The sequence below is a fragment of the Sitophilus oryzae genome, unplaced genomic scaffold, assembly GCF_002938485.1.
Source record: "Sitophilus oryzae breed Bouriz unplaced genomic scaffold, Soryzae_2.0 scaffold_1167_pilon_pilon, whole genome shotgun sequence".
In the NCBI taxonomy this organism is placed as follows: domain Eukaryota; kingdom Metazoa; phylum Arthropoda; class Insecta; order Coleoptera; family Curculionidae; genus Sitophilus; species Sitophilus oryzae.
Genome location: NW_022145801.1, coordinates 2,103,280 through 2,127,997, shown reverse-complemented (window position 1 = coordinate 2,127,997; position 24,718 = coordinate 2,103,280). Strand labels below are relative to the sequence as shown.

General features: G+C 33.5%; 1 protein-coding gene across 1 annotated transcript in view; it reads right to left on the bottom strand.

The window, feature by feature from the left end:
* Positions 1 to 24,718, bottom strand: part of LOC115888047 (G protein-coupled receptor 161-like) — a 175,594-nt gene that overhangs the window by 35,141 nt on the left and 115,735 nt on the right. The window contains exons 4-5 of the mRNA XM_030907618.1: positions 16,960 to 17,169; positions 10,923 to 11,265 (exon numbers count right to left, since the gene is read on the bottom strand). Coding sequence (XP_030763478.1) covers positions 10,923 to 11,265; positions 16,960 to 17,169 — 553 coding nt within the window. The remainder of the gene's footprint in view (positions 1 to 10,922; positions 11,266 to 16,959; positions 17,170 to 24,718) is intronic.

Here is a 24,718-nt window from a genome sequence, read left to right as displayed (position 1 = left end):
TGATTAAAGTTATGAAGGTTTGAAAATTTGCAATTTCCACCCCATCTGTCACTCTGTCACGAAATGGAATTTTGTGTATATCAAACGAATCGGCTAAAAACGGCGGTGAAAAACTGCGCGGAACTTAGATTTCACTTTTTCGATAATTTATAGCTTGCATAGAAGAACATTTACGAAACTAAAGATTCTACACACAGATGCCCTCTTACTTCCTGAAATACCTGGCAAATTCGAAAATTTTACATTTTTCGACAACCCTCATATCTCGGTTATCCTATAACTTATCGAAAAGGTGAAGTCTGGGTTCACTTTTCAAATATGACTCATACTTATGTTTTTTTAAATGGGACAATTCACACACAATGGGCCAAATTTCAAATATTCAAACCCTTACAAGGAAGGTGTGCAAAATTCTAAAATAGATGTGCAAAATTGTGCAAAATTAGCCGAATCGTTTGATATAAACGAAATTCAATTTCGTAGCAGTTGGGGGGAGGGGATTTGCAAATTTTCAAACCTTCATAACTTTCGTCAGGAAGGTTTGCAAAATTCTAAAATAGGTGTGCAAAATTGTGCAAAATTAGCCCATTCGTTTGATATAAACAAAATTCAATTTAGTCACAGATGGAGGTGAAATTTCAAATTTTCAACCCCTTATAACTTTCGTAAGGAGGGTGTGCAAAATTTGAAAATAGGTGTGCAAAATTGTGCAAAATTAGCCGAATCGATGTACATAGAAATAAATCAATTTCGTCACAAATGGGGGGGAACGGTCAAGTTTGCCCCCCGTTTGAAAAACGGCTCTAGTTTCTCTTAGGTAAGTGTGCAAAATATCATTTATGGTGTGCAAAATTGTGCAAAATGTGTGCAAAATAGTTGTATATCTCTATTTGAATTTCCTCTAGTACGGGGGGCAAACTTGACTGACCTAGTGATCGGCACAATAAATTTCCATTGATATCTACACAATATCTTTTTGTCACAACAAATTTTCCTTTTTTAAAATCGGGATGTTTTTTTTATGATTAATTGTTTACAATAAACAGAGTAATTTTGGAAGAAAAACTTCTTTACGAGCGATGGGAAATGGGAATGTCGTGACTCGGGGGTCCTATGAGGTAGGGGCTAAAACTCGAAATGTAGATGGGGTTCAAAGAGCCCCATCTTTTCATGATATTTTGACGATGTTTCGTGTACTACGAAACCCCATTATTAATGAATCAAATAAAAAAATCGTCTGATTTATATGAAATTTGGTATGTCGATAGATTGGACCAAGACCAACTTGACTGTGTACGACACCTGTCACTGTAATAGTTTGTTTTGATGTATGAAACGTCAAAAGTTGATGTCGTTCGATCGCGACCAAATTTGGTTGGTAGGCTATGTGAGCGACGCACAGTGCTTCGAACATATGGCTCTAGAGGACAAAAATGTAAAACTTCTCTTTTATTGTAGGCAGTTTATTCAAACTAGGTTTATTTGACACAAATGACGAGTACACTCATTGTACTAAACGATGATGTTCTTAGTCCCACGTTTATGAAAAAAAATCTTATAAATAATAAAAATGTTGCTGTGTTCCATCTAAGGAAATAATAATTTATAGTATGAAAACGGTGTAAGTATTAAATAAATCCCTGTTATAAAAATGAATTGAAATAACATTAGAACATGATTTCTACAATATAAGCCTAATATAAGATAAACATGTTTTTAATGAAAAAAAAACATTAATGTTATATTTAATTAAAAAAACTTAAGATACTATAAATTTACTTTAAGACAACAAAATGCATAGATCGTAACTACTCTGAGTCAGAAGAATCACTGCTGAAAGAATCTTCCAAATTTATAGTATCCAAATCACAGGTAGATGAAGTATCCTCACATATAAGATATTTCTGTATATTATTTTCTAATATGTTACTTTTTCGCGTTGTTACTGTTCTTTTTGTTGGTATGAGGGGTTCGGATGTTAATAGTTACCTCTTTAATAGACCATATCCATATATTATTTTTTCCTTTTCTTGGGTATGAGGTTTTATAATAAATTGAAAGATGGAAACTTTTTTTATGCGACGTTTCGCTCTAACATAGTGGGCTTTTTCAGGCACAAGTGGTGTCTGATTTGACTGGAAGGTTCATCAATATCTAATAAAGAACACATTTTTTGAAATACAAATAATTTTGAGTTCTTGTCCCTATGATCAAGCCAAGTATTAACCAGATCGGCATTGCTTATCAATTTTACTCCATCTGAAAAGTATTATAAAATGTATTTCGTCGCAAGCGGACGCAGGTGAACTATACAAAAATTAAAAGTGTATGAATATGACAACAAAAATATTCAAAAAATACGATATGTTTTGATATGTTTTTTTAAATGCCTTTTTGAAGTTTGAAAACGTAAGATTTTTATACCCAGTCAAGAATCATCTTAAAAAATATATAAAAACTAAAGAATCACGAACTTGTTTAGAAATAAATTTAAAGTACATACCTTGTTTAACAATATCCATAGTAGCTTTCAATTAAGTACTTACCGTTTAACTCCATAATATACAGAACTACTATGAATGTTATTCTTTTCACTGATAAGATAATGATCGTAAAATTTATTTTTAATGAAAATATTTCCTAACAAAAAACGCTGTTTATGAAAAATAATATACAGGATGGTTGAACATTGCTATAAGTATAAAACTACATATTCAGATATTAGTAAATTTTAACTTTTCTTTCGATTTTTGTCCATGGGACGAAGCACTGTGCGACGGTGCACATGATCTCAGCCTGCAAAGTTGGATGCGACATTTTGTTTACATCTTCGTCAGGGTGGGACTAAGGATTTGATATTGAAGAAAAATGTGGGTCGATTGCGGCATACAGGGACGGGCTACTGAATGACGCCCTTGACGTTTCGAACCGATGCCTCTAAATGGACGAAACCATCAGAATTTTTCTGAATTAGGTGTCGATTGGACAGACGGAAGTAACTAGAAGTTTCACTTCAAATATGCGCACACATATTTTTTTATTCTTCTTTTAAATCTACCAACAACATTTTAAACATAACAAACCATAAAACCATTTAAACATAATACCCAACAACATTTTAAAGATAACATTCAATCTTAGTGCTGTATACAAAGTTAAATTCGGTTTACGTGTATTGATTGTCGAATCTACTGTCTCCTGAAGATTTGTTCTCATTTTCATTTAAAACATATTGTGCACGTGCCATACGTGACAAACACTGAGGATTAAACGTTTGTTTATTTTGGTTAACGTTCATATTATACAGGGTCCTGCAACAGTGCGTCAGACCCTTTAGCTCCTATAATAAAGAACTTAAGAATTACGTTTAAATACAGTACTAAAATGTGCAGTAGGACGTATTTCAAGATAACAGAGTGAGGGTGATTTTTTAAATGGAACATCCTGTATATTATAGCATTTTGTGTTTTTTCCTGATGACTTATACAATCCTAGGTTTTTATTTAACTTATTTTGATAGCTCCAGATCCAATCATATACGATAGCTCCATCAAAAAAGGTATTTAATTCAGTAAAATTACTTAAATTAATATAATTATCCTCAAGTCAAAACAACCAGAATTCAATTTAAGTACCTTCCTTAAATGTTAATATTAATTTTCTTGCATTACCAATTAGCGATTTTCTTACTAAGTATCATATTATTAATTTATTATACAGGGTGGTCCGAACTGTATCCCGGAAACTTCGGAAGCATATTCTGCAGATAAAAATAAGTAAAAACGTTCGTATAAATGTATGTCCTAAAATTAGCGATGGGAACTATCGAATGAATTAGACTATCGAATGGTTAATGAATGAATGATTTCAACTATCGAATGGTTTTATTCGAATAAAATCATTCATTCATTTGTATACTAAAGCATATGTGACAACCTCGCCGTGCGACTAAATGGTTATCGTTGAGCCACGACTATCGAATGCTTTTGATAAATGAAATTTAGTATTCGTTTGATTTTTGTATGCGTCAGTGCATTATTAGTTCTTCCAAATTTTATAACTTCGCCGTATAAATACTGTGCTATTTTTGCGTTTATTAAAATAGTTAAAATATTAAAATAGTAGTTATTTTTTAATTTTATTTATTGACGATTGTGTGCATGTGCAGGTGGTCAAAATTTTTCCGAAAATTTGTGTGGTTTTCCGCAGTCCGATCTTTCAATTATTTAATTTTATATGGTATATGGTCTATTTTTTAATGGGAAATTTTGAGAAGTAGCAATTTTTTAAGAGAGATGAGATGAACTTACAATTAATTTTAAAAATACATATTTGTATTTTAGATGTTTTAATAATATGAATTAGTTGAACTTAATAATCATATTTAAGTAATGTGGTTGTATAATCATATTTAAGTAAATGGTTATCGAACTGAAACTATGGGGTGAAAATTAAAATGAAAGTTTTACACGTGCCAATTTAAAAAAAAAGTTAACGATGTTTGTATTTTGTTTATGCTAATTCTCTTACATGTAGTTTTTTGCGAAGAAAAAATATTTCATTTATTTTTTAAAGTAAATGCCAGTAAAAGTAAATATAATTTTTAAATAGTAATATAAAGCACCTAATATAAATAATTTTGATTTCTAATTTTTTATTTATATTTTCCTTCCATTACAGTGCATGCTTAGAAAATTAATAAATGTTTATATTTCATGATTTTAAAATTTGTTGTTAATATAACAAATTAGTTCTGTAATTATTATTATTTAATAAACCAACGTTGGCAAAAAATTTAGAGACTATATTATTTTTAAATAGGATCTAATATAAATAATTTTGACATCTAATTTGTTGTTTATATTTTGCTACTACTTAAAAGAAAATATTTATATTAAATGATTTAAAATTTTGTTGTTAATAGGTATAACAAATTATTACTGTTATTATTATTTATTAAACCAGTCTTTGCTAAAAAACATTAAAAATAATTTTCCTACATCCAAAATAACAAGTATTATTGCAGTGTAACAAAAGAATATTAATAAAAAAAATGCAGAATATATAGAAATACTATCCCTAATTAACTAAAGCCAAACAATAATATTCTTTGCTAATATCAACTAATACCAAAATATGGCAACAGCGCCTTTCATAATGTATTTTCTGTGTAAATACTAGCACCCTATGCTAGCACCTCAATAAAAAAAATAATATGTCCTTATCTTAGATTAACAATAAAAAGTCCTTATCTATATCTGACTCCGCAAAAAATCAAAGATGCCGGCTTCTTCCATAGCATTGCCACCGACCGCTGTCGGGTTTCTCGGAAAGAAACCTACGTCGCCGGGCCACAACTAAAATTCAGTTAATATTTTATTATAATCGATCCTGACGAATGAATGAATTTCATAAATGAATGAATTTTATAAATGAATGGTTTTTGCTGCCGAATTATTAGAATACAATATTTCAAGGCAGATGACGGATCTATTCGATAATTTTTATTCGAATAGTTTTCAACGAATGTTTTATTACTAACTATCGAATTATTCGAATGAATTGCAACTATCGAATGTTTCGATATTATTCATTCGATAGTTCCCACTACTACCTAAAATGCATAGTTTCAGAGATATAGGGTGTAGAAGTTTCATTTTTATTTCGATTTTTTCTAAATAATTTCTGAGGTAACATTAATATATGGATGAAAATTGGTGTCTGGGAGTTTTTTGATATGAGAAATTTGATTTTGACGTCAATATGACTCCTACTAGTAGAGGGCGCCACCTACAGGTGTTTTGATTGTTTTGAAGCGTAATAACTTTTTGTCCGTACCTGTATAAAACTACCGAGTGAAAAAATATACATCCCTGTGACTTTTTACATAAAAAAATATCTCTTTGTAAAAATCGCTACGAGCAACCGTTCAATTCAATACATGTCATTATTGACGAAAAATAAACACGTTGAGTAGATAGTTATTTCACGGAAATAATAAATTTGGGAAACTTTTATTTTTTTAAATTAATCATAAATTTTACTGCAAACAATGACGATAAAACAGTTTGGTTTGGTTTGGCGATAAAACAGTTTTTCAAATTTATGATTTCAGTCTAATAACTATTTAGTCAACATGTTTAATTGATGTCAATGATGACAGATATTGATAATTTCGATTCCAAATAACTCGAAAACCATTACTCGTAGCTATTTTTACCAATAGACCTTTTTCACGTAGAAAACGCTGTAAATGTATATTTTTTCACTCAGTATTTTATACAGGTACGGTTGAAAAGTTATTATTCTTCAAACCAGTTAAAAAATATGTAGGTGGCGCCCTCTATTAGTAGGAGTCTTTGAATAAGAAGACTAAGAAAGGAGCATAATGCTATCCATGTATTCATGCATGGTGGGCGGAAAAAGCACTCTAGGGTGGGAAGCCTTGACAGTTCTGTTTGACGATTCATTTGACACATTTGAATTTGATTTGAAATTTTGTGGATTTGTCAGTCTTTACGGAGCTTATTTTATGTTATTTATTATTTATTCTACTACTGATAGTTGTATAAAGGTAGTAAATCTAGATGGAAATTGTGGCAGCACTTAAATTAACAGTGACACTATCGCGATTTTTATCGAAAAAGACTCTAAAATAGTTGGTTGTGTAGCGTGCGGTAGGTCTCGGCAAAAATTGAGTGAAATAATGGAACAACTTTTCGCTAGTAAGTGACTATATAATATACATACGTGTAGTAAACCGATCATTTATGAAATTCACTTAAATTAACTAAATTGTATATTTTTCTTGCATTTTAGCTTTTATTTATTACTTGTCAAAGATTAGACGTCAAAGAATTTAGATACGTTAATTTGACTTACCTGCTTCAGTAGCGTATCGGATGTTTGTGTTAATAAATACTTATTATAACTTATCTATTTTTATTAGAATTATATATTTTTATAACAATTTAATAACTACCAACATTTATTCACAACGTAAAATAAAACAACAAATTATTGAGTCTACCCCATGTCTACCCTACATCATAGTTTTACATTTTTTAAATAAAATTAGAACGACACTGATAAACCGGAATTTAAGCCGGCCATATTTGAGGCCTATCGCGGTGTACCTAAGATTTTTGATATGCTCCTTCCTTAGTCTTATTATTCAAAGGTAGGAGTCATATTGCCATCAAAATCAAATTTCTCATATCAAAAAACTCCCAGACACTAATTTCCATCCAAGTATTTACGTTACTTCAGAAATTATTTGGAAAAAATCGAAATAAAAATGAAACTTCTACACCCTGTATCTCCGAAACTAAGCATTTTAGGACATACATTTATAGAAACTTTTTTACTTGTTTTTATCTGCAGAATATGCTGCCAAAGTTTCCGGAATACAGTTCGGACCACCCTGTATATACAAATGACACTAAAATCACGTAAAATTAAACGGTTAATTTTCAGAACAATTACAAACAGAAAAATATGTTTCTTTTTATAAAATTTAACCGATTTTGTAGTAATTATATGTATCTATTATAGATAGATGTCATCGAATACATGTCTATTAAAAGTGGTGATGTGTTTTGATCACTATGTAATATATCGACGGCACAAGCTAAGGGCTGGAAGATTTTAAGGTACTCTTCAATATATTCGAAATAAATTTATTTCGTTCGTCTTTCGGGCTACATAACGGAGTCGGGGATTCACTTAAAAGACAACAGACTCACTACGCACGCGTAACACGACTAATAATCAAAACCGGTTCCGAAAAACTAACATTTTATTTACTAGTGGTATTAAGCATTGTTTTTATTCTGCTACCTCCTAACAGTTTAAAAAGAAATGCTGCTGTTAAAAATTGAACATAAAAATACACATAAAAATCTGACTTACGCCTTTTATAAAAAGACTTGAATCTTTTTAATGATTTAAGTCTTTTATAAAAAGACTTAAATCTTTTTTTAGTTTGGAATAAAGATTTATATCCTAAATCATTTTCAAAAAGATTTATACTTAGACTTTTAGGTACGTAATAATTTCTTTGTTGTATAAACCAACAGTATACACGGTGGCCCATCGAAAACGTTCAGCAAGGCATAACGGCCAGGGTAATTTTTTTTTTCAAAAAATTCAAAAACACGTCAATTTTGTTTGTGAGGGGGACAACTTTTGCCTCAAAAATGATTGCAAAATCTTCAACCCTCTAAGAGGGGGTGAAATCCCCCAATTTTTTTCAAATAGGAAGGTGGGTCAAGTGGTACCGCAATGAAAAGGGCTTTCTATTCTCTATACTTATCCGCTTCGTTTTTGAAAATCGGTCGAGTCATTGAGAAAATATGAAGGATTGAAATTTGAAAAGTTTATTTAAACATTTATCAGAGTAAATGAGAAGGATAAATTCCACCAATTTGCTGTTTTTTCTTATTATTTCTAGATGTTTACGCATTTTTTCACTTGCCACAAGGTTGAAGGATCAGGTGCGGTAGTTGCTAGATAGCTGTTCTGTGACTAATGCGTTATTTAATGTGTTTTTCGGATGAGTGTACTTTCCTTTTGAACGGTGTCGTTAATCGGCACAACTGTCGGTACTGGGCTGAGGACAACCCCAGGGTTTTTCACGAGGTGCACACACAAAACCCTCAGAAATTAAACGTGTGGGCTGGTATCTTTGGGAGTTCTGTTGTGGGTCCTTTTTTTCACCCTGGAAATCTAACACGTGATATGTACTTGGATTTACTGGAAAATACCATCGACCCAGCCCTAACTGACATTATAGAGAACAATCCTGGATACGTTGAAGCGGAACTAATATTTCAACAAGACGGTGCACCTCCACATTATTCTCAAAATGTGCGAAATTATTTAAACAATAACTTTCCCGGTCGGTGGATAGGACGAAGGGGTGTAATTGAGTGGCCTCCCCGGTCACCCGACTTGATTCCTTTAGACTATTTTTAAAGGGGACACATAAAAATAAAGTGTATATCACTCCACCCGCCTCATTAGAAGACCTGCGAAGAAGAATTATTTATATTTGTCGCGTCACTACGCAAGTTCTTCAGAATGTTCGAGAACGGTTTGAAAATAATTTGTATTACTGTATGGAGGTTGACGGGTAACATTTTTAGCATTTGCTTCATTAATAAGGTAAGTTTTTTAAATTAAAAGGAAATATAGAGAATAGAAAACCCTTTTTATTGCGGCGCCACTTGACCTCCCTTCCCATTTGAAAAAAGTTGGGGGATGACACCCCCGCTTAGAGGGTTGAAGATTTTGCAATCATTTTTGAGACAAAAGTTGTCTCCCTCACAAACACAATTGACGAGTTTTTGGATTTTTTCAAAAAATAAATACCCTGGTCGTTATGCCTTGCGGAACGTTTTTGATGGGCCACCCTGTATAATAGTAGTTCAAGTTTAGGCTATTTGTTCTTCTAAAAATTTTTGGTTTTGCCCTTAAAACAATACGTTATTGATAATGGTAATCCTACCTAGTCCTTGAAATTATTTTGATATAAAAGTCCTTTATTTAGTCTTTTTATTTATGTCGATCAATGTAGATTTTGAAATCATAACGAGCTCCGCAATTTGGCGAGTATTTTTCCCGAATTAAGATACTTCAATATTATAGATTTTATGGCGAGTGTAGTCTTATGTGCTCGTTTGATTGGAACCTTTAACACGCTCAAGAATGAAATGCAGAAATATAGACCATAGACTAATGTCACGTACTAGAGATAGATTGGACACTGATATAAAACAAATGGGTCCGGCATTTAGAGCCACCTGGTGATCCAGAAGAAACTAATGGAGAGTTTTGGCATAACATAATTTTAGCGTTCCGTTACTTATTAACGCTAATTAAAACGGTAACGTTATTTAAGCGCAAAATTATTCCTTGTAAAATATAAAATAATAAATATAGACTTTTTTACTGCCATTTTATGTTTTATTAGATCATTAGAAGTGTGACATAATTACAACAAAATTAAAATTATAAATACATACATTTTAAACACCAACAATAGATCACATAGCGCCTATTTTTTTTTTTGATTTAACAACTAAATTATAATATAGTAAAAATATTATAGACTACTAATTAACTGTTACTAAAAATACTATATATTATCAACTATGTACTTACTTATTTATGATTAAACTATTTTTTTATTTGGTTTATAAATTATTATTTCTAAAATGTCAAAATGACTTTAATAAAAAAGTTTAGTATCTAACACGAAAATGATGATCGACTGTAAATATCAGAATGCACCAAAAGAATGCACAAACTAATAAAAACACAAACTATAAACACAAATCACTGAACTTTCCGACAAATCAGGAATATCTGGGAATATCTGAATTAATAATTATTTAAATAATGATTTAAAAATAACTTGACGCATCACCAACATTTTGTCAACAATGTTTAGACAAAAACTAGACCATAGACAGTAGTTAACATAGAGACTGTCATGTCATCTTCATAATATAAATTAGAAACCTGTACTTTAATGTCTTTGCGCCGTCTGGCGATGCGGAAGAAACTAAATTTGTAGTTCTATAAAATTATCATAGAGTGTCTAGGGCATGATATAGACTCAGTTTATAAATAAAATGTAGACATGTCTGCTTGACAGATTGACAGACTGGAAAATTCTGAGATTTCGCGTATGATTTTTTTGCGCCCGGATTTCAAGGGCATATGTTTTAAAATGCCCGGTTAGCAGTATAACTGGAATGTCCGGTCTAGAGACTGTCCGAACTGTATGTATATTGCGATTTTGTTTTCATGTTAGAAAAGCATGCAAATGAGATGCTACCTAACTGTAAATATGCAAAGTTAGACATTTTGGACACTGAATAAACTATATTAATATAAACTGCTTTTCTCAGACTCACCGTTGATAGCCGGCGAACAAATCAACAAAGTCTCCGCCGCGGCATAAGCCAAATTAATCCCCTCCATCCTCGTAGATCCGTCTTCCTCCGACACGTGCAGCATGGCGTCCGATATGACCAGCACGTAGTAGGGCACGTGCATGACCAAGAAGGAGCCCACTAGCTGAAACACGGAGAACACAGCGTTGGGACCCCGGAATTTGGGACCTCCAGCAGATGGTGCTGTCACTGTTGGTACGAAGAACGGGTTGCGCTGGTGGGTGATGGTCACCTGAGCGGAGAGGGTGACCTCGTAGATGGCGGAGGCGATGCGGTGACGATGGTAACGGGCTATGATCAGGATCTGAAATGAAGTGAAAGTTTTATTAGAGACATATTTGGTAGTAAAAAAAAGTAAATGTTGTGTTAAGGTCTCCTTTCTACTGCTAGGGCTAATTTGGACGGGGTCTAGAATGTAGAATGTTTAGGAGGGGAGTTAATCACCGCGACCTTACATATCTATTGTGTGTTCCCCTTTCTTGAGTTATAACGAGTTAAGAATGATTCACGATACACCGGACCGTATCCGAGCCACGTCCGGACCTGTTTATGCTACACCGAGTTGATAACGGGGCTCGTATTAGTTCTGAGTATATTATAAAACACAGCCCCATAGACACACGAAGATTTAATACGAACAATGCCAAAGTTCTCGCAAGTGGAATTGGTACCAATTACAGTTGATGAAGAAAGAACAACACCAGCTTAAAGGGCAAGATGCAGGACCTATCTTCTTTATTACATCCTTTCATTGTCCAGTTTTACGCCTGTCGTCAAATACTGCTGTAAGATTCACTTATACTTACTACAGACATGATAAAAACTGTACTTTGTTTATATCATGACTGCAGATTGCAGTCGGGGCACCGGGAAAAATACATTCATGCTTTCCGCAACGTGGCGGGAACGGACCGAATCCGAGAAAAAAATGTACGCCGACATTTCTGGAACGGGGCATGGACGAGTTCCGGCGAAGCTCGGATCGTGCTCGGTCTGGCATGAATGTATATGTGTAAAGAACACTTGACAATGTTTGGCCGTGTCTTCACCGACGCACGGCTCGGACCCGTTACGGTGTAGCGTGTAGCATCCTTTATACCTCATCATACAGTCTCAGGGCTTTAGCAAAAGCCAGTATCTGAGACGGCTCCACAGAGACCAGCTCTCCATCCTCGACATCAGATGTACCAAAGTTCATGGCACGAACGGTCGTCATCTCGGCGCACTCAGTGATAAGGTGTTCTGGTGGTTCCCCATTTTCCTCACAGAATCTGCATTCGCCGTTGTTTCTCAGCTTCAGCTTACTGAGTATTCGTTGAGGAGACAGTGTCCTGTTAGAAACCCCATGGACAATCCGAACATTATTTTTACTAAAATCAAGGAAAACCTTTGATTTTTCTCGGTTGTAAGTTCTTAGGAACTTTTTCGAGTGTCTTAGACCGTTGGAGGACATCCATTACAGATTACGGATGCAGTCTTCCAGATTCTTCAGTTCCGCTTTCAGTTGGTTCCGGCTTGGAAAACAGAACGGTTCTGATCCAGTTAGCGGAGTGTTCGCTCCTTTTATAGCTAGATCATTTGCTTTTTTATTGCCTCCTATCCCTTGGTGAGTAGGCACTCAGAGTAGGAGGACTTTATTTTATTTGCTGGACGGGGCCTACTGTTTACGCGGAATCCGAACCGCGATCCTCGGCCATATCATGGTCAATGGCCTACTGACTTGGCAAGTGTCTAAATCGACTCTTAAGTTTAATTTTAATGCGTCCGTTATCCATTGATACGATGCCGATGGTCCGACGGCGCGGCGCTCTGATTGGGCATAGCGTTTTCACACCACTTTACATCCGTAAATTTTTTATTCCAGCCCGTCAACGAAGAAAGATCGTAAAATAACGGACGTTTTGGCACTTTTTTGACAAGTTTAATCTAACCATAATAAAAATGTAATAGTACAAGAGCTAGCAACGAATGTCCGGATAACGAGAATATTAAGAAAGCTGGTTCTTTAATGTATTTTTTGCTATGCTCGCCTGATTAAAGTGCGGGCTGTCTGGCTGCCGGTAAACTGCTGCGGTTCACATCTGTACAGGGTATCCCATTTTCGTGTGTTTTATGGGATTTCTCGTTTATGAGTAGAGATACAATGATGCGGTTTCACATTACTTTGCTACTTTTTTTATGAAACTAAACATACTACACATAGGTTTGTTCTAGTTCCTGAAATACAGGGCAAATTTGTGATGCGCAGTAGTGAACAGATGTTGAATACAGTTATGATGCGCAGTAGTGAATGCAATGTCTACCGGCAGCCAGACGGTCCGCACTCAGGTTCAGGAGAGCATAACAAATTATATTAAAGAGCCAGATTTCTTAAAATTCTCTCTCGAAAACGTTGCTAGCTCTTAGACTATAAATAAAACAGCGAAATTGTTATGGAAATGAAAATATAAAATGACACCAATCAAACTACACTTTTATTTTTGTTGTTTGTTCTATGTTTAACACGAATAAATTTTCAATACACAAACGCGGGTTTTTCATCCAAAGATATTTTGTCAAACATACCTATTACAGATATTACATATTTTAATATATCAACACTATCGCTTTCAGTTCCACACCGTCTTCGAAATACCTTCGTTAGCAGAATTAGAGAAAATGAGTGTTTTATGCGTTGGCCGCAGACTGTGTAGAGGCTCCACCGTATATCACTTGAGACTTGGAAATCAAATCAGCTTTGTCACGTATTTGCCTATTTGGTTGCGTATCTTCCCAATTCTCTCAATCAACGATTAAATGCTTAATTTTATTGGTAAAATTACCTACAATAAAGAAAAAAAAATCGACAACTCACAACCACGAGTACAGGTTCAAAAAATTAACCAGATTACACACTGTTATTATTGTCCAGAAGCTTTAAAATAAAATAAGTAGTTTTAACTTTTTATACTATTTTATTTTTGTTTTATTTTTCTTTATTTTACTTTTTTCTTTAATGATGACTAAATTGTATAAAACAAGAAAAAAAAAATATTTAGGTAATTTGTTATTATTTAGGAAAAAAATTGAAAAACAACTTTTCATTTAAAATATTTAAAAATATTCCATAATAAAAAATGGAAATAAATAAAATTAAAATTCTTAACCTAATAGCTTGAAGGTATATTTTATTTATTATTTATAGATCGGCGTTCAAAAAAAGTTTTTTTATGAAATATTATAAGAGCAGAATGAAAATACCTGTCAATATACCTGCAAAAATATTACAAAACAAATATTTTATTTAGTTTGGGGAGAACTCTTTTACAGAGAAACTTCAATACCTACTGAGCAATACTTTATTCAGAAAATCATGCAAACTTCTAGAAACATTTGAAATTCTAAAATGGCTTTACAATTCTTTTGCATTTCAGAAAATATTATTTTGTAGTATAAAAGAACTGTATAATCAAAACAATACATGGTCAAAAATGGCTAAGGAATGGCCATCGATGATAATTTTGACAATGTCAATTTCTGGACGTAATTTATTAAAAATTAGAGTATTAGAGTATTTCTTACAAGTTTTTTGTTTGTTTGTAGACTTAGTTATTACTGTTATTTAATATCGTTAGTCCTGTTAGGGTCTCAAAGGCACTGACGACCAGCGACCAGCATTTGATTCAATGTTATTAAATACTGGTCGTCAGTGTGTTTGAGCCCTTAGTGTTACTAATATTTATTAAAACCAAACCTGTATCGATAATTTTTAACGTTTTTTAAATTTTATTATAGGGTTCTATTCAGAGTCGATATGACATTACAACAATAGTCACTAAAGCTACCTTGTAATATTAAAAAATAACATCATAAAGTAATGATAGTTGAAAAAATTGCAAATTGTTGGTGACTGAGTTTATGAATCAAAGTTGATAGATTTATATACAGTATGATAAAAATTCATATAAATAGGACTAGAAGTAAAACAAATATAACAGTTTAAACTTGAAGAAAAAATTTTCCGTTGCTGTTTTTGCATCGGACGTAGTAGTTTACATACGTTTTGGAGTGCTTTTTTATTATTTCTGTTGCACTACGACTATTTGCATGTGCCAATAATAAAGCCATTCTATACAGGGTTGTTCACCACATACGACACGGAGTATTGTAGCTAAACGATCAGATTTTTACAAATTATAAGTTTTGGGTTCGTTGAAAGACTATTAGAGCTACAATTTAAAAATAATTTTGCAAGATACAGAGTGTCCCAAATAAGTAAAAAAATATTATAGCAGTATTTTTTTAAATGGAACACCCTGTATATTATTCTATTTTTAGATTCTACGACTGAAATAAAGGTAAATTTGATTAAGGTTTATTGCACTTAAACCTTACCGTTTTTGAAATATTTTCAATTTTGTGAAATTGCAGTAAAAAATTTAAGGCCTCATTTCTCCAAGGGTATTAAAAGTTTTAATACTAAATATTTACTGAAGATTATTTACTGATCAGATATTATATTGCAATAATAAAAATTACACAACCTTATACAGAGTGTTCAAAAAATTATATTAAATAATTACTAGCTTTAAACGGCAATAACTTGTTTAATTTAAATGGGACACCCTATATATTTTACTTGAATCAGATGCACAATTTAATTGTCTATCAAATTGTATTATACCATTCTTTGCCTATTTCTTCAAGTTTTCGTAGAAAATGCATTTTATATTATTTAGACCTCATTTATCACTATACCTATGGAATATTGACATTTTAGATTTTTTTACACAGCAACATGTGTACAAAATATACAGGTGGTAAAATAATAATATTGTAAGCCCATTTGTTTACAAAAAGAAAACTATTTAAGTCTTTGTAAAAGAGTATACCAATTATTACTAATTATTAATATACTCCGCCTATTATTTCCGCCTAACAATTAGTTAATTACATACTTAATTGTTTTAATTAATAAATTATTCTAAATAAATGTGGATTTGACTCAGAAATCAATACAATAATAAGTTATATAAATGAACATCTCTGTTGTTATAAATAAGCATTCGTCAAAAAATGAAATATATTTATAAGGTGGTACATTTTACCACACTGTCTAATACACATACAAAATTCAGGTTTTTAGTATTTGGAAAAATTATTGTTAATCAACGTAAACAGTGAATTAATGTAGTTTAAATACTAGGATCATATTAATTGGTGCTATTTAACAAATATTTAAACAGTTTTTCTTATTTTTTTAATGAAATAAGCGAATTATATCGACCATATTAGTATCTCTTTGTACTTAGTACTCTTTGAAAATTTGTTACATTTTTAAAATAATCTAAAATGTCAATATTCCATGGGTATAGTGATAAATGAGGTCTAAATTATAAGAAAATGCTACTTCTACAAAAACTTGAAGAGATAGGTAAAAAATGGTATAATACAATTGGATAGACAATTAAATTGTGCATCTGATTCTCGTAAAATATACAGGGTATTCCATTTAAATTAAACAAGTTATTGGCGTTTAAAGCTAGTAATTATTTAATAAATTTTTTTAGACACCCTGTATAAGGTAGTATTTCGTTTATTATTGCAACACAATATCTGGTCAATAAATAAACTTCAATAATTATTTAGTATTAAAAACTTAGATGCCCTTGGAGAAATGAAGCCTTAAAATTTTTACTGCAATTTCATAAAATTGAAAATATTTCAAAAACGGTAAGGTTTAAGTGTAATAAACCTTAATCAAATTTACCTTTATTTTAATCGTAGAATCTAAAAATATAATAATATACAGGGTGTTCCATTTAAAAAAATACAACTATAATAGTTTTAACTTATTTGGGACACACTGTATCTTGTCAAAATATTTTTAGATTGTAGCTCTAATAGTCCTTCAACGAACCCAAACCTTACAATTTGTAAAAATCTAATCCTTTAGCTACAATACTCCGTGTCGTATGTGGTGAACAACCCTGTACTTTTTAATAAATATTTTTCTTACCTTTGCGTTACAGCATATTAATACCGTGGCTGGTAGCAGTAAGGTAAAGCATGTGTATGCGACCGCATACCAGAATGCACTTCTTCCGTCGTTAAAGTCGGGAATGCAGACCCCTAGTCCTTTCATGTACCGATAGGGGGAGACGTTGAACAGTGGTGGAATGGTGAATAGGAAGGAGTTAACCCAGCCGATAGCTAGTCCAGAAATAACCTAAAACAAATAATATATTCTATATTCTATAAAGCATAAAAATATAGCAATTAGCCTTAAGTAGAGATAGATAAGGGTTTCCACATCCGCCGCCCGGAAGAGGAGGAGGCGTCATGTGACGTAAATCAGCTAAGAACATGTAAAATAAGCTAATAAACAAGAATAAACAGGTTTGAATCGCTTTGAACTCCTTTAAAACAGAAATAAACGGGTTTGAACAAAAAATGATCAGGTCTGTTGTTTTAAACTAAAAAGCGGTTCAAAGCACTTCAAAAGCAGTTCAAAGTGGTTCAAACCTGTTTATTCTTGTTTATTAGCGTGTTTCAACCGTTCTTACCTAATTTCCGTCTAACGCCTCCTCCTCCTCAGGGCGGCGGATGCAGAAACCCCCATCTCCCTCTACTGCCTTATAAGCCATTTATCTTTTATATTTTGTATATAGGCTTGGTGCATTCTCCGCCGGTGCTGCCACCATCGGAGTATATCGTAAACAACCGGAATATACAAATACGCGGGTTTAAATAGCGAGTACACGAAAAATGTATTATTTAATTATTCTAAAAGTGTCTAGTTCAACTACGGTAGCGAGCATAGTTTTAATCACCGGTTTTTGTAGTTGGGCATAATTGGAGCTATTTCGGCTATAACTAAATTTTTTAAAGGTACATACAATTTTAGAAGATGTTCATAAAACATTTAATCACTAGTTGATTAAAAAAAGTACACCATTAATATTGCAAATTATATTTTATCCTCTCATAGTATATGTTTATTTAATTTTTTGACTATGTAACGACTTAAAAAGTGAGAAACTATGAAGCTATAAAATTCTCTTTCGGGAGAGTTGAATATCCGGGAAAGTTGAGTTATAGAATGTTATTGCACCCAACAACGCTCTAATTACGCTCTCCTTTACGCGTTAACATTTTTGCGGCAATTATATTAACATTTGAAATTGTTACAACATAACACGAGACCTAGTCTGAATTATTTTTCACTTATGTTTTACTACCCGAAACAGCGTTACATCACACAAACCCCGTACCTGAATATTTTTTAGTCTCAATAACTGCACTAGCTTCTTCTTTGGCTGCCATGTGCTATGCCGCACGTTGGCGATCATTTGTCTGTTTTATGGCTATAAGATGACTAGGGTGCCCTCTTCGGCTCGTCGAAATATGGTTGCTGCGTCAGGTATGCCACTCCAGTTTCTTATGTTGCGAAGCCAAGAATGCTGTTTTCGACCCGGTCCCCGTCGGCCTTCGATCTTCCCCTGCAGTATCAACCTGGGTATGGAGTATTGACGTCCCCTTAATATATGTCCTAGATATGATACTTTGCGTTGTTTTACGGTATCCATTAGTTGTCTGTCTACTCTGGCTCTTCTTAGGACTTCATCATTTGTTGCATGCTCCGTCCAGGGTATGCGCAGAAATCGGCGAAGTGTCCACATTTCGAAAGCCGCAATTCTGTTTATTGATTTTACCTTAAGTGACCAAGTCTCAGCGCCATACAACATCACAGGCCACACATACGATTGAATTACCCGTATCCTGGTATGTAGCGGCATATTTCTATACAGGAGTAAATTCTTTAGTTTAAAGAAGGTTGTTTTTGCACGGCCGATTCTTCTTTTAACTTCCTCATCGCAATCCCACCGTTCATTTAGGGAGGCGCCATGATAGGTAAAATTTGTGACCCGTTCGATGTTCTCTCCATTGATGTTAAGACGAGTGTTGTACTGGTGTCTGCTGAGCACCATCATTTTAGTTTTCGCAACGTTAATATGGAGTCCAAACTGTACACCGCATTCGTTCAGTTTATTTAGCAGAATCTGGAGGTCCTCAAGGTTGTTAGCCAGAATTGCGGTGTCATCTGCATAGCGGATATTATTTATTGGGATGCCATTGACTTTAATACCCCGCGTCTCACTCTCCAAGGTCATCTGAAAGATTTTCTCAACGTAGATGTTAAACAGAATGAGTGATAGTACACATCCCTGCCGAACTCCCTTCAATACGCTGAAGGTTTCCGTTTTTCGATCACCATCAATACGGATCTCCGCCGACTGCTGCCAATACAGTTCTTTAATTATTCTGATGTCCTTGCCATCTACGCCTATCTCCTGTAGTCTCTCCATCAACGGTTCGTGTTTTACGTTATCAAAGGCTCTCTGATAGTCAATAAAGCAGATGAAAACATCTTGCCTCTGATCGTAACATTTCTGCATAAGTAGTTTTACAGAGAAGAGAGCTTCTCTAGTGCAAAGACCCTTGATAAAGCCGAACTGTGTGTCGCCACTCATCTCTTCACACTTCCGATATATTCTAGAATGGATGACTCGAAGAAACGCTTTAAGTGCGTGACTCATTAAGCTTATGAGTCTATGGTCTCCGCAGTTTTTGGGATTTGTTTTCTTTGGGATGGCGATAAACGTGGACTTTAGCCAGTCCTGTGCGATTTGTCCAGAATCATATATCACGTTAAAGAGATATGTAAGCTGTTTAATGTCGGTCTGCTTTAGAACTTCAGCATATATATCATCATGACCTAGACTTTTTCCGTTCTTTAAATAATCTATTGAGTATCTGACTTCAGACTCAAGAATTTTTGGACCTTCCATATTTCCAAAATTGTTTGCAGGATTATGGGTACGTTGATCCCAAAACAGTGCCACTGCACTAGCAAAAAACTAAAATACTTAAATATTATGACAAAAACACGATTTCAATATTATTTTAATGGGATCAACATGACGCATGACGGTCGGAATTTGTCGAAATCAACTGAAATGCACCAAGGCTATAGAAACATAGTAGGCCCCTGTCAACATATTAGTGATGGGTTGTTATTTAACTATCTGTTATTTTATAACAATTATTTATAAATAACATAACGCAACCGTTACTACTTCTAAAAAATAACAGATATAAAATAACGACACGTAGAGATCGGCCGCTCGTGAAACGAAAAACGAAGTCGGCGTTCTACACCACCACGAAATCCTATGCTGCTCGCAATTCCAAAAAACAACTAATATGGATGGAAAACATGTTATTTCGTCAACCATCGATACAGGCGGCGAGACAACGGACAACGGAGTGGGGAAAGCGCTACGGCGAACGTAGCTGCTTCGGTCGAAACCGTCGATGGTCGTATTGGGTTTAAGGACACAGTAGTAACAGCTTAAAAATAATAGGATATAAAAGAAGCAGGTTTTTTGAAACAGTTGCGGGCATAACGCCTGGCGGTCGAGATAACAAGAGTGGGAAAGGAACGCTGCTGCATCGGTCAATTGTCGATGGAGGCTCGCAACGGGTGGGAGAAGCAGTCATCTTAAGCTGCGTATAAATATGTCGAGACGAGTGCGAGAGACACCCGAGACGAGTCAACTACAAGCGGATTTGAGGTTGACTCGTCATATTGGGACGGGGTCTGAGCTTCGAGCCGAGCCTATGCCCAGCCGGACGGCGTTGTCTCCGTTTTTTCCGGAGCCTTTGGCGAACCATCAAAAGGATTGGGGCGTCTATTTAACCAGTGGCGTATACACCGCGGCTCCGCGGAACAATTGCTTCGAGTCTCAAGGGGCACGGATTCCACTTTCCACATCCCATTTTTATATAAAAATAAATATTCTTTCCTTTATTTGTAATAATGTTAATAATGCATCCTAGCTAGAAAGATGCAATTTTGTCTTCTCTAAAATAGTATAGGTAAGTTCGCCAAAGTAGGTAAATCTCATATACAAAGATTTATTAGTGATTTCCTTTATAAAAACATGAAAATTTTATGAAAAATGAATAAACGTAATGAACTTTTCGTCGAGTTATTAACGGCTCAAACGTAAATTATGCGCTATTTCTGCTGAACGGAATTAAAGATGTAAAACAAGCTTCTTTACATATAGGATACATCGAAGATAAGAGAGGCAAATCGAGTCTGTTGAAAAAGGTGGCCATGCTCTCAGAAGTTTCTTACGGTACTCTCATAAATAAAGGGAATCCACAAAGAAAGGAACGATTCGATATAGAAAAATCCAGAAATTTGAACTATCCAGACTACTAAGAAACTTAATTTATGGCAAATATGAAAATAATAAAGTTCCCGCCATAGAAATAATTAAAAAAAAACTCTCCGAGCTTTAAAAAAACCCTGTTCAGAAAGCACATTACGGCGAAGGTTTAAAAAACTGGGAATTAGATTTAAAATTATATACATAATAATATTTTAAAAATTATTAATAAGCGTGCTGCAATGATGGAAAGCCATAGAATAATAATGTGGCGAATTGAATACCTTGAAAAAATATACAACTTTAGAAATGAAGAAATGCAGATATATTATTTACAATATATGTTCCAGGTTAGTTATTGGCATTTAAATATTGAATAAAATAATTAAAGACTCAAAAACAAACGGCACTGGCAAAAGGCTCCGCCGCCGCCGCTGCCGTGCCGTTATCTCCAGGTAGTCGGCGTTCTCCAGTTTTTTTTAATGTAAACAGTCCGAATATAATTTAAATTTATCATGAATTCCTTTAATTTATCTAGCTTGTTTTTTACCTATTTTGAAATTAAACAAACATATACAGGGTGTTTCAAAAAACATGTTCCATCTCTCGTGGGGAAGTTCCTCACGTAAAAATAAGATTTATTTTTTATATCAACCAATCCAATTCTGCTTTGATTCGTAGCTACAGGGGGTTAAAATAGGGTTCCCAACCGTCCTCTATTCCAGAAACAGTCCTCTTTTTGATCTGATTGTCCTCTTTTCTCTCACGTATTGAAAACTTTGTTACATACTAACTTCAAAATCTAAAAAATATTCGTTTATCGCCACAATGCTTTAAAGAATTGTTAATCTGTGTCTTTTATGTAATTTTATGTTTACTTACTGTTAGTTTATGTCTTGAAAAAAAGTTTGTTGACAATGGTTTGCTTTATTTTAATAAGTTTTGAGTATAAATATTTTTGTGTATTTTAAATATTTATCGCATACCGTTTATATAACTTTTTGGTAAATTCTCGACATTTGAGCGACGTTTCAAAAATGTTTCGCCTGTGCCTTTTTTTATCCTCTCGCCCCTATTTTTTATTTTCAAAGTTGCCAACCCTAGGTTAAGTGTTTTATCATTTTCTTCCAAGTGCTTTTAGTAATTTGAGATCGTTTGATGACTGATTTAGTTCTGATCCGGGTAGTTTTTTGTATAAAACAGTGCCACCATCGTCGATTTTTTTCGTTAAATGCGAATAAGAAAATATCCTGATTATATTCTGGCCCTATCCCTTATTATTTTTATTTACAAGCGATCTTAAGTTTATAACATATACATATATTTTATTTAATTGTTAACATTAGGGTAGTTTTACCAATTGTGTATGTGTGGAATTCCACTGATATGTGTTTTAAGTTGTTTGTTAAATTTTTAAAATTTTTTGATTGTATTTTGCTCTCTTAACTTTGTAGTGTCCTGAAGATGCAAATAAATTTTGCGAAACGTCGACAAATTTAAAACAAAGGACTTCTGTTGATTTTTTTCGATCCTAATCCAATTAAAAAACACATTATACTTAAATTTATTAATTAATTTTTTAAAATATTGAATGGTATCGAATAATACTTTAATATATTTATCAATATTTTAAAGTATCGATACTTTATATTCAATACAACCGATACCAAAATATCGATACTGCCTCAGTATCGCACAGCCCTATGAAGAATTTTGTGGGTTCGCCAAAGGCTCCACTGAAAATGGATAGCCGCGAGACAACGCCGTTCGACTGGGCAGGGACTCTGCTCGAGGCTAAATCGCTCGGCTCGAGGCTATAATATAACGAATTCCGCTTGAGGTTGACTCGTCTCGTCCTCGTCTCGGCATATTAGTACGCCTTTTGGAAAGAATTTGCTATAGCCTCGTTTCATACTCGTTTCGGGTTTGTCTCGTACTTGCCTCGGCATATTTATACGCGGCTTTAGAAATGTTGTTTTTCAACCTGTTACGAGCATAACAGGGCGGCGGTCGAGATAATCGGAGTGAGAAAGGAACGCTGCTGCATCGGTCGATTGTCGATGGAGGTTTGAAACAGGTTGGGGAATAACGCCATCAGTTGTTTTAGATACATTCTGTTTCAACCTGTTACGAGCATAACGGACGGAGGTCGAGATATTATGTGGCTGTATGTTTCAGTACTTACTTATTAAGTTTCAATATTTAGGTATTTATTTATTCTGAAAAATTTTCACTTATAATATCACAAGAGCTTAAATTATTTTCGGAAATTTTTTTGAGGGCACGAATATTTTTAAAATTATCCCGAGTCGAAGACGAGGGATAATTTTCCTAAAATATTCGTGCCCGAAAGAAAATTTCCAGGAATAATTTAAGCTTGCGTGGTATTCGGTAAGAAAATTTCACACCTAAATTTGAAAAAAAAAATATTAATCCAACATGACATTTTAAAATAATTTCAATTTGTTAATAATATTAACAAATGTTATTATATTTTTAATTAGTTACATCAAATGCTAAAACTCAAATGGGTAATATTTCAATATATAGACATTGTAGTTCATTCACATTATGATTGTAGATCTTATGTTTACCTTTTCAACTGTCAAAAAATTTCCACTAAAGTTTCGTGGCGCCTCGAAAAAATTTCCGGAAATTTTTTCAGTTGCCATGGTAACTAGTCAACATTAAAGCATGTTATTGGTTGAAAAGTAGAGGTGTGAAATTTTCAGAATAATATTTTAAGATTTTTTAAAAATGTATACAGGGTGTTTTGAAAAATCTGGTCATTGATTAATCACGATCCTGCTTAAAGTCCTTGACGTAAAAAGCTGATTTTTGGAAAACGGATTGACTTTAATGTGTAGAGGTTCGATAAGAAGGGGATTTTTCGAAACTCGAATTCTAAGGGGGTGAAACTACTCTCAAATATTAGAATATTTTTTATTTAAAAACCGGTGAGTTTTTCGGAAAAACTCTTAAAACACGTATATTTTATTATGTTATTTTACATATTTTAAGATTTTTTAAAAATATATACAGGGTGTTTCATAAAATATGACCATTGAGTAATCACTATTCTGCTTAAACTGCTTGACGTTTAAAGCTGATTTTTTGCAAACGAATTGACTGTGGGGTTTAGGTTCGATAAGGAGGGGTTTCTCGAATCTCAAATTCCAACAGGGTGAAACGCCCCTCAAATATTACATTATTTGTTATTTAAAAAACGGTTAGTCTTTCGGGAAAACGTCTGGACACGCATAATTTATTTTGTTCTTTTTACATATTTTGAAATTTTTTAAAAAATCATACAGGGTGTTCCAAAAAGTTTAATAATTTATGGCAAATATGAAAATAATAAAGTTCCCGCCATAGAAATAATTAAAAAAAAACTCTCAGAGCTTAAAAAAAACCCTGTTCAGAAAGCACATTACGGCGAAGGTTTAAAAAACTGGGAATTAGATTTAAAATTATATACATAATAATATTTTAAAAATTATTAATAAGCGTGCTGCAATGATGGAAAGCCATAGAATA